Source organism: Pagrus major, chromosome 18 (assembly GCF_040436345.1).
Source record: "Pagrus major chromosome 18, Pma_NU_1.0".
NCBI classification, from domain to species: domain Eukaryota; kingdom Metazoa; phylum Chordata; class Actinopteri; order Spariformes; family Sparidae; genus Pagrus; species Pagrus major.
Genome location: NC_133232.1, coordinates 8,064,312 through 8,076,202, shown reverse-complemented (window position 1 = coordinate 8,076,202; position 11,891 = coordinate 8,064,312). Strand labels below are relative to the sequence as shown.

The window sequence follows — 11,891 nt, the reverse complement described above, 5'->3', positions numbered from 1 at the left end:
ACTTGACTGTATCTTCAGAGAGTAAATTGTCCTTTGGCCAAATAACAGATACACAGAATGGATTTTATTGAGCAACATTGTATGTCAGCTCCATCAAAAGATGATGTCCTCCTAATAACACACATCTGTTTACTATCTAAAGTGTATGTATACATATCTGCTACGAATCACAGTCACGTGTTGCTTGAAAAAGAAATAAACGTTTTCACTTGAAGCAGCAGGTGACAATAACAAGTTTAGTAAGGTTTCGTTTCCTTTAAACTTCAGTTTCCTGCTGAATCACATTAAACTACACCGACTGCTGCACCCGTCATTTATTTTTCAGCTTCTGCCGCCATCTTGTGGAAAACAAGAGGACTCCAAGTGCTCCTTGATTGGCTCAATTTGCGATGTGCTTGTCACTGATTGGCTGTTAAAATTTCCGCCGTCCACAAAGATCTTCCGTGCGGAAACACACATTACTAAACGATTCCTGAGTATCATGACAGTTAAATTCTATGACGCTAATTCGATTTCTTTGTACCGCTAAAAACACGTTTATATAGAAGTATGATTTTAGAAAAACAGAAGTGACAATACGTTACCCCGCTTGAGAAGGTGTGGTAGTAAGCGTCGCACTTGTGTCGTTTCTTTCCGGAGGACAATAGCGAAGGGACCAGCTCAATTTATGGAGTTTCGAAGAAGAAATTTGTTGTGAGAGTTTCTCTCCGAGGCTGTTTGAACAAAATGGGGAACTTTAGAGCTTTTCTGAGCACAACACTGGTCTTCCTGGTATTTGAGTTGTGTCTGGTGTGCTGTGATATAACGGACGGAAACACGGAACATCTAAAGAGAGAGCACTCGTTAATGAAACCATACCAAGGTAAGATGGCTCAGTTAGCTCGTTAGCTAACCTGATGTTCTGTCCACTCCTTCATCTTTAGTTGCGTTTTAGAAGTTATTGAGAGACATGTTTAGCATTTTTTTGGTTAATTAGTGTAACTGACTTCCTTTTTATTTTCCTCTCTTACGAACTAATTTTATAATTGGCTGTTACCTGCGGCCCAACACACATTTAATTTAATCACGCAGGGCTGTGGCACATAAAAAGTTAGTGGAGTTGCTATCTAAGCTAGCTATGAGCACAGAATGCTAACATATTCAGAAGCTGAGAAACTTATATAAACGTATATATGTGAATGCTTTCTTCACTCCAGTACATTGCTGGACCTGTTTACATCTCCTACACGTAACGGTAAAACCAAAGGCTAATATGTTCATTTTAAGCTATGCTGTACTCCTTTTTTAATTTAAGACCATATAAGTGATTTTGAACGTCTCAGTTATTTCACTACAAATTAGGCATACTAAATAAATAAATGCACACTGTGAAGGCTTGTACAACTAAAGCAAGCTAAGAGATTGCTACATAATTTTAAATGATGATGAAGATGAATGCCAGTGGCAAGTTTGCGATGTTTCACAAGCTCTCTCAGCTGTTATTTTAAAATGATTTACATAAACTCATGCCAGTATGTCATCCATTTTCCTTACAGGAAAATACAACCATAACCTGTTTATTTACTGCAGGTGCCTGGAGCCATTACAGTTAGGAAGTGTTTGTTCAGGGTGTGTGTAAAAAAAAAAAAAAAAAAAAAAAGGTAGGAGAAGGAAAACGCATCAGGTGGTCATTCTTTAACCCAGTAGTTGTTGAGCAATTGTCTTGTTCTGCATGTTTTACAAGGCGTGCCTCTGAGGTGAACGAGGCCACCTGAAAGCAGAAACGACCCAGTGTTTTAAAAGCAATTTGATCTGATTATGTTGAGATAAGAAAATAACAGCAAATACTGTAATAAGGCACTGTCCTGTAAACTTTGGGGACAGTTTGCACAGTTTCAGCTTATCTGGTAAAAAGTAAGATTGTCTGAAAGCAACTCTCTGAGAAACAAGATTTCTCCCCTTTCAGTCACATTTGCTCTGGTCCGACTTAATATGTCTCGTCTTCCTGTTTGTCTTGCAGGTGTTGGCGCTCAGTGGGACTTCTCGGGAAGCACATTGGTGACAAGCTCATATGTCCGTCTCACTCCAGATGAGAGAAGCAAGCAGGGATCCATCTGGAATACTGTGGTGAGGAAAGACTGCAAACATAGTTCCTCTCTCCATTCTCACACAGACGTATTGTCATTTATACCAGGTTCTCTGCTATTGTCATCTTTACAATATGTAAATGCTGACTGAAACAATCCATCAACTATCAAAATGAATACAAAAATCAGTTTTCCTTCCATCGACTAATAGTTGCAGCTCTACTAAGATGCAACACACTTACTCTGCTTGTTTTATGATGTCTGTTTCTGGTCTGCAGCCGTGTTACCTGAAGGACTGGGAGATGCATGTGCAGTTTAAAGTTCATGGATCAGGAAAAAAGAATCTCCATGGTGACGGCATTGCTATCTGGTACACAAAGGACAGACTGCATCCAGGTAATGTTGGCTGTTTCAGCCTCATGGTATGTAATACTTTAGTAGAAGAAACACACCCGGCTTGACCTCACTTCATGCTACGGTGGTCCTTCTTGCATCAAGGTGTGAAGTTTGGATTTCCCCAAAATGCAGTACTCACCTGTCACCTGCAGCTCCTCGTCTAACATGTTGAAATTACAAAAGTAATCCCTCTCACAAGTCAGTTGGCATTGCTTAACAGTGAAATTCTTTCTTTCTTTCTTTGTACCATTTTGCTTCTCATTTCCTGTTTACGCATTTAAAAAAGACATTTTAAAATATTGTCTTCTCACACTTGCAAACATCAACATGGAATTAGAAAAGCGTAGCTGTTTACAGTATGTAAAGGTTATATGTATAAATTGATGCATCTCACACAGAGAAATATAAATCCAAAGATGTGTGTTTGTCCCAGTCATGCTGACATTCCCCTCACTTAAATGCTGAGAAAACTGTTACACACTGAGTTTTAATGAACACTCATCATGTTCACTCCATCAGAAAAGCTTTCTATCATCATGTCCATATGTTTATGTTCACCATCTCAGCTTCTTGTCCTCAATGCTGACCACAGTAAAGTCTTCAGTTGTCTGCTCATGACTCACCTCATCTCTGCCTCCATCCTAGGCCCTGTGTTTGGAAACCAAGATCAGTATCTTGGCCTGGCACTTTTTTTGGATACCTTCCGCAATGACCTCCATGGAATGGATGTAAGTGTGTAGTGTGTGGGGCTCGAGGTGATTGACCTGCTTGTTTCTTTGCAGGGCCTGTGTTTTCCAACAATGCTCACTTCCACGGGCTGGCCGTGTTTATAGATACTTACTCTAACGATGATGCAACGGATGTGAGTGGTGGCTCAGGTTCTACCCGTCAGCATGATGTCTCAATGCAATTTTTTTTCTTTTTCTTTACTTTAAATTGGCATGTGGTCACAAGGTTTTAAGCATGTTAACATTGAAAACCCCACAGAATTTGTTTTGCCATATTTTTTATGTTTTTTGTGCAGCAAAAAAGGAAATTTGTTGAGCATGACAGCTCTCTGGCAGTAACCTTGCTGTTTAAACATTGTAAAATGTCTTAGGAGGTTGTTAATGCTACTTTCACATTGCAGATGATAGTGATACATTGACAGTATTTACATATGACCTACACCTGATATTTAGTAAAAAAAAAGACAGGAAATCTCATTTAAAAGAAGGACGAAGTCCCTTCCCCTCGAGTGTGCCCCATAGAACCTTATTTAAAAAAAAAAAATAAAAAAATTGTACAGTAGTCAGTGGTGAGAAACGAATACGTTTTTGATTCCATTCGAATTGTGTCATGAATTACACGCATGATGTTTAAAAGATAATTTTGTAAGTCAAGAAAATCTCACACACATACATGGCCGTCTCAATCCGTGTATCATTCGTTCATTCGTTTTTCAAAATAAAACCAAAAATAAGAAAACGAAAAAACAATTCCTTTTCTCAGTATTCGTTTCCTAAACTAAAATGAAAAAACGGATAACGACTCGTTTTTTTCAGTTTTCGATTTTATGCTCAAATGAATAATGGAAAAAACGGATAACGAGCGTTTCCCGTTTCATGTTTTATCCCATTTTGATCTGAAAAAAGTTCAATGAGCCGGAAGCGGAAGTGACCGTCTCTGTCTCTGTACTGCGAGGGCGCGCAAAACAAAAATAATGGCAGGACTTGAGGATCATGCAGATATAATTGGACAGCTTTTTGAGGATGGTAAAACGCATGCCGAGATTTCTACCACGCTGCAGCAGTTCGGTGTTCAGAGGTGCTCGGAAACTAACGTTAACGTTAGCTTTGCTCCAGGCCACTTCCGGGTGACGGTAATTTCCGGTGTAGGTACCAAATGCTTGCAACATGAAACGGGAAACGCTCGTTATCCGTTTTTTCCATTATTCATTTGAGCATAAAATCGAAAACTGAAAAAAACGAGTCGTTATCCGTTTTTTCATTTTAGTTTAGGAAACGAATACTGAGAAAAGGAATTGTTTTTTCGTTTTCTTATTTTTGGTTTTATTTTGAAAAACGAATGAACGAATGATACACGGATTCCGTCTCCTTGACACAGAAAAAAACTATTTAAAAAGGTGAAAATCACAACAAGTCTGAACATTGTTGTGATTGACAGCTGCAGTTATGGGAAAGGAGTCAGTTTTGTGAGCTAGATAATATATAGGAGCAGCTCTACTAGGTTTTAGTGAGCGTCAAACAAGACAATGTCACTTCGTCTTCCTAACTGAGTATTTTCAGCCTTATACCTCATTAGTTTTGAGAAACTGCAACTTTCTCGATTTGAAAAATTATAAATACTTTTTAAATTGACGAACATCATATGTGTGATGAACGTTTACTACCATACATATATTTTTTAAACTAAGGAAATGATGGTGGTCCACTGGAAGGGGCTTGACTTCACCTCTATACAATACGGGACCTTTAAATGTACAAATCAAAGTTTGACATTAGTAAGATTTAATACTCACAAAAACTGTAGTTTGATTCAGTTACTTATTTCAAAAGATACAAAATACGTTGCTGTGACCAAAATCTCAGGTATGTGGCTATGAAGTTATATTCTGAATAAATATGTCATTGTCATTCAAAATATCCAGTATGACAACCACTTTTGAATTGATCCTAGAAATACCAGCCATGTGAAAGTAGTTTTTGTGTATACAGTAATAAAAACATTGGCTGATATGTATCCTGTGGGCTTCTTATATTTTATTTTCTGTATTAGTTTGTCCATCATCTTTATTAAAAAATGTGTATAATACCCATTTCTATTCGTTGATTCTGTCCATACTGTTTCCAGCGTTCCTTCCCATACATTTCGGCCATGGTGAACAATGGCTCGGTGAGTTACGACCACGGCAAAGATGGCCGATCGTCTGAGCTGGGAGGCTGCTCGGCTGAGATCAGGAACAGAGAGCACGACACGTACCTCGCCATCCGCTACTCCAAAGGAAGACTCACTGTATGTAGAGGAACTCCTTTGTATACTCTCAGGGATGCTATGTCGCTTCTCTTAATTTAGTTTAATCCCAAACTGACTCAGTATATCTGAATTCAATATGTTATGTAATCTAGACATAACTGAGTAGGATATAATATAACATAGCAATTACAAGACCGCCACTTGTGTACTTGCACCATTCAAAATTACTCGGGGTGTCTCTTTGCCCAATAAATAAAAAAATAGCTTATATATCCCAACAGGTTTCATTTTCTTGTTCTTATTTTAAAATAGCTTCTTAACTTTGTGATAAACTAAGTCCCACTTGTCGCGTGGCTGTATTATATCACTCACATCCAGTGTGTATGCTACAGGTCATGGTCGATGTGGATGACAGGAATGAGTGGAAGGAGTGCATCGACATCGGAGGTGTTCGTCTTCCTACTGGATATTTCTTTGGTGCCTCAGCAGCTACAGGAGATCTGTCTGGTAGGTCGGAGCTTGAAAGCTTCACACAAACAACTACAATAAAGAAGTCATAATATCCACAATATGCTATTTTATTTTTGTTTTGTTTCCTTTTTCTAATTTGATCAGCGTTAAACCATTTCAAAGTGAAAATGTAGCGTTTTTATTAGATTTTTCTACAGCAATGTATTCTCGTCATATCCTTATATGATATTTTAAAGTCTTATATTACAGATTAATTTACTAAAAATTTACAATATTATTTTCCAGATAACCACGACATCATCTCTATGAAGCTCTACCAGCTGATGGTAGAACACACCCCCGAGGAGGAGAACCTGGACTGGACCAAGATCGAGCCCAGCGTCAGCCTCCTCAAGTCGCCCAAAGGTAGATTAAAGTTACAAGAACCTTTGTTTAGGACCACGTTTCTTTTATTTCTGCATGTAGGAAGACGTGATGTATGGTGCAAAGCATTTTAAGTCTCATACGACATCAAATTTTGACTAATAATCTGCATTGATTGTAATGATTTTACAAAAAATTTAGAACCATCATCCACAAATTAGAGCAAGAACGTGAACATGCACTTTCTTCTTCCCTCACAGACAACATTGACGATCCAACCGGAAACTTCCGAGGCACGCCCCTCACTGGCTGGAAGGTCTTCCTGCTTCTGCTGTGTGCTCTGCTGGGAATCGTAGTGTGTGCTGTGGTGGGAGCTGTAGTTTTCCAGAAGAGACAGGAGAGGAACAAGAGGTTTTACTGAGGAGTGAGAAGAGAGAAGAACCTTATCAGAGAGGTGTTTGCTGTGGAATGAACTGTTTCCAGATGACAGATTCAGCACATCTAATGTGAATTTTTTTCTAAAGATTGTACAAATGTTTATATCCTTGAAGCACTGTGTTTGGAGTGAATTACGGTAACTTGTGATGTTGGTAAGAAGGTGCAGACCTATTGACAACTATCATGAGTGACCTGATCAATGCTGTTTGTGTTTTCCATGTCTCTACGTGATGCAGGGTTAGAATAGACTTACTGTCATTAGCAAGGACAGTCCTTTCTTCAAACATTGTGTTAACACCTGTTCATTGGTCAAACAGGTGTCTCCAGCCCTTTTTTAGGCTTGCCACCAAATGATAATATAGATTTTTATTTTTTTCTTCCAGGCTGTTTTATCTGATTATTTATTGGAAGAAGAAAGTAGCTCCACACACAAAAAACGTCATGAAGTAACGGAGGCCACCACAGGAGCCATCCAAATTAGAGTTAGAGTATTGTCCTCCGTTTTAAAGGAAAAGTTCATCCAAAAATTATAATCGAATCATTATCTACTCACCCCAATGCTGATACAAAGTCAGGTGAAGTTTCATAGTCCACAAAACATTTCTGGAGCTTCCCTGCAAAACATTGCAGCATTCTCCTCAACAACTGAAGTAGCTGGGGACTTGTTTTAAAAAGGATAAAAAATACAGGAAAAAACATAAAATGGCTCCATACAGAGGTTTAAAGAAGCTAATCCGCATTAATCTGAAAATGTTTTGATTACATATTCTTCACACAAACAATAACATTTTGCATTACGTTATTATACCATCTAAAGTCTGGTACATATGAATGCTGTCTTGTGAAGCTCTTCATGACAACTTCTCCAAACTTTAATACAACAGGATAAGGCCACTTGAGAGAGATCAGTACAGAGATCAAGTGGATGGATCTTGAAAACTGAATAACCTCAATACTTTAGACAGAATTATTTTGCTTAGATTTTTTTTTCTCTTGTCCTTGCTGGTTCTTTTGAGCAGCATTTTGAGGTTTAATTCAGAATATACCTTTGTTAATTTTCTACATTTTTATTTTTGGTTAATAATGCTTGCTTGGGGTAAAAACTTGATTAAATTAAATTCTTCAGTATGATGAATATTATAAATCCTAACTGCTACATAAAACAAGTGTGATTACTAAATGCAGTGCTAATGATGAAGCTCTTTCAAACCGACACAAGAGGATTCGTTAAACCTTGAAGTCCATGAATGGATTCATTGAAGGCACATTTACACTGGCAATCATGTCTTTCATTTTTCTTTCAATACCATATTTCTTTGTTGTTGGTTTTCTTTCAGATTCCCTCTCCATAATGCTTCCGTTCTTACATAAACATTTAACAAAATGCTTAAGGTATAATTAAGGATTTAATGACATACTTATGTTGTTTGTTTATTTTTACTTTATTGGCCTGACTCAGCGTTTTTTAAAATCACTTTTCCTGTGTTCCTGAAACTGTTCTGTATTTGTTTTTGCCACATCAGTCAGTTTTGTTATGAGACTTGAAACAGCTTCTCTCATCAGTTAATGTATTAAAATGAAAAAGAAACCTCTTGACTGTGAGCCGTTGTGTACTGACATGTTTTTAACCACCATTTAATGAAGTTGGCTTCTCAGGAAATACCCCCCAGGTATTCACACCAGTACATGTAAGTCCTTTTAATGCCAGAGAAGCACTTAGAAACAGTGGAATTATGTAAAAATGATTGCACTGCAGATTCTGCACTGCTGACTCCACCTTTTAACAAAATCCTTACATCTTGAATAATGTGTTTTCTTTAGACAGAAATAAAAATTAAATCAAAAAGCAGACCTATAACAGACAAAAGGATCTCATCCTCACAGACAGACTTTAAATTACTTGACTATTAACATGAAAAATACTGTGTTAAAAGTAAAAGTCAGGATGCTGAGTTCCTCCCATTTAAGTGCTACATTATATATTAACAGATTGTTATTGAGCAGTATTTTAATGTTGTGTTAAGATGGTTCGATCATTAACAATGTGTCGTATGTAAGATCATCATGGTAGCTAGCTGTCAGATAAATGTAAAAAAAAAAAGCAGTATTTTCCTCTCAAATACATCAATCAATCTCAACCAATCTTTATTTCTATGGTGCCAATTCACACCAATCTCATGACCCTTTCCAGATTGAGCTGGTCTAGACCATACTGCTTCATTTAATTACATTTTTCCCATAATAAAGTATAAAGTTGCATTTACAGTATAATAATAATAATAATAAAAATTACTCCAGTAGAGCACAACAACACTGTGCAAATTGTATTGATTTAAAATTATTGAAAAAAATGTGCAGGAATGAGTCCTAAAATGCAGAAATGCGGAAACATTTTTGAACTTCTGGTTCCCTTGTCTTGTCTAGAGATATATGTCGTTGTTTGAATGGGTTAAGATGCCTGAAATAAAGTCTGTGGTTATTTTCCACGAGATTAAATATGCCAGTCAATGACCCACTCGCGGATTTTAAAGTGTTTACATGTCTTTAAAAAGGCAGTTGCTAACAAGTGGCGAAATGAGACAATGACGTTGTCATTAAATGTCATTATGCCGGACACAGACGCATCTGCTCATTGGTCCGTCTTCACAGGTGGACATTAGTTGGAAACTATTAGTCTAACTTTACAACTTGAAGATCCATCAATATAAGGTGTGCAAAGTATAGAGTAGGAGGGAGTGGTGACATCTAGGTCATGCAATCGTGATGTTGTTTTCTCTGCAGCCTTATGTTAGCTTTATGCTTCTTACGGGGCGGGGCTTACTCTTCAGCTCAGCCGAGCGTGCGCAGTTTGTTTGCTTAACATCTGCCGCTACTTCTGCCGTTGACCTAGCATGTTACAAGCTATCTAATTTGCTTAAAAGATATGTAGCTCCAGAAAAGCTTTGTAGTGGAAAATAATTGTGTTTGCGCAGGTCATGTCAAATGCCTTTTCAAGTGGAAGTCTGTCGGAAGTTTGGCACCTTTAAAACCCATTAACTCTCCCCAGGACCACTGCTACACTTCACAAGCTAAGTATTTGATGTTCGCCAGCATGCTAATCATATGTCGATTTTTTAGCTCTGCTTAGCTTGTTTTTTCTGTTCGCACATATAATTCTAATGTGGCCGCTGGTTGTGACCTTGTTATGTGCATTAGGAATATTTCTGGTGTTGATATTTGTGAATTCATTTCTTAATATTGGCTTTTTTGTGTTGTTTGGCAGTTGCATTGTGGTGCCGTCATGCTGTTGATGGGGAAGTATAAGTACTCATCATTCAGCAATGTGTTGTTGACTCTGTGAGGTGTCTAGTTCAAGGTCATTTGTAAATATGTTGTCTTGACTTGCTCATAGCCATTCAGATATTTAGTTACCTGACACTCAAACAATGGGGTATTTGTCAGCTTGGTTTAGAATCTGTCAGTTACATCTCAATAGCTGGCTGGGTTGTGTCTCTAAGTCTTGGATGAATTTCTGTGATTTTTTTGTTGTTGTCTGGATTAATGTGCTTAAGTTAATAATAAACTGCTGCACGGCTGATGTGCCCGGGCCTGTTGCTGTGTATCAGGCGGCTGGCTGGGATTGGAATTATTCATCTCACTTCACTAGATCTCTGATTTCTTTTTTGAGGGAGAAAATGTGGGATTGTTGCTTTCATGACGTTGTATTCACCATTTTCACATGTGTTGGCTCACTAGAAAGTAGCGAAAGGGAAAATATTATAATGCAGGTAGAAGCAGACCCCTGTGCACCACTGACAACAGTAAAACCTAGTAGTAGACCTACGCCGATCAGGCATAACATTATGACCACCTGCCTAATATTGTGAAGGTTCCCCTTGTGCAGCCAAAACAGCTCTGACCTGTCAAGACATGGACATAAGACCTCTGAGGGTGTCCTGTGGTGTCTGGCACCAGGACGTTTTATAGTGGATCCTCTGGGTCCTGTATGTTGGGGGGTGGGGCCTCCATGGATCAGACCTGCTCCAGCACGTCTTACAGATGATCAATCAGATTGGGATCTGGGGAATTTGGAGGCCCGGTCAACACCTTGGGCCCTTTATTGTGTTCTTGAGCTGTTCCTGAGCAGTGTTTGTGGTGTGTCAGGGCACATTGTCCTGCTGGGGGGCCACTGACATCGGGTAGTGTTGCTGTGCTGAGGGGGTGTACTTGGTCCACAACAGTGTTTGGATGGGTGGTGTGTGTCAAGTGGCATTCACATGAATGCCAGCACCCAAGGTTTCCCAGCAGAACATCTCATTGTTATGAGATGATCAATGTTATTCACGTCACCTGTCAGTGGTTTTAATGTTGTGGCTGATCGGTGTATGTCAACTACTCTCTATACTGTTTTTCCAGCAGTCTACAATATTTTCATTTAAATGGGAACTTTTCCAATTTTCACCCAGGAACGAATCATTTGGAAGTATGTGCAACTACTTATCTTCATTTTGCCTGCACACCCCCAATCAGAATCAGAAATTCCTTTATTAGTCCCGCAAATGGGGAAATTAGTGCGTCACAGCAGCCAAAGGACAGTTCAATATAATAATAAACAATAATCTGTAATAAAAAGGTAAGACATAATCAGCCAAATAACATATACCAGTGTCTTTTGGTGGATTCTAGGGCAACTGTGTCAACTACAGATTGTTGTCCGCATTTAATAATCTGTCATAATTTTGACTAGCTTGGGTCAGTCAGTTCCATCTACATGAGTTGTCTTTAATGATAAAAACTCAGCATCATTATTGGGGTTGATAGATTCTGGTTCTTCAGGTATAATCTTATTTTGAAGAGTGGCATATTTCATGGACTTTATACATATCAGTATATCAATAGTATTCTCATAACATTAATAACATTAATTTCTCAATGTTCTGTACACAAATATGCAACATGTACTGTGAGTCAAATTCAGATTATAAATGATGTTATATATTTTTTAACCACAAGATGGTGACATAGTATTGATTTACATCCTCTGCTAGACTAGTGCAATAACACAGCTGTGTGTGTGTGTGCTTCTTTCCTGTCTGTCAGAAAGGAGACCACAGTTCATCTTCGTAATATGACATTAAAACAGGTGGAATATAGCTATGAACTGTAGGTGCTAGAGTGATAACGATTTATCTGTAAGTTGCC

At 38.2% G+C, this 11,891-nt stretch overlaps 1 protein-coding gene across 1 annotated transcript; it reads left to right on the top strand.

The window, feature by feature from the left end:
• Nucleotides 1–639: 639 nt before the first annotated feature.
• On the top strand, nt 640–8,312 carry lman2 (lectin, mannose-binding 2). The gene is made up of 8 exons (XM_073487001.1): nt 640–862; nt 2,000–2,106; nt 2,345–2,462; nt 3,108–3,190; nt 5,316–5,477; nt 5,831–5,945; nt 6,195–6,314; nt 6,533–8,312. The coding sequence occupies exons 1-8, from the start codon at nt 727–729 to the stop codon at nt 6,691–6,693; spliced, it is 1,002 nt and encodes a 333-aa protein (XP_073343102.1). The 5' UTR covers nt 640–726; the 3' UTR covers nt 6,694–8,312.
• The last annotated feature ends 3,579 nt before the right edge of the window (nt 8,313–11,891 follow it).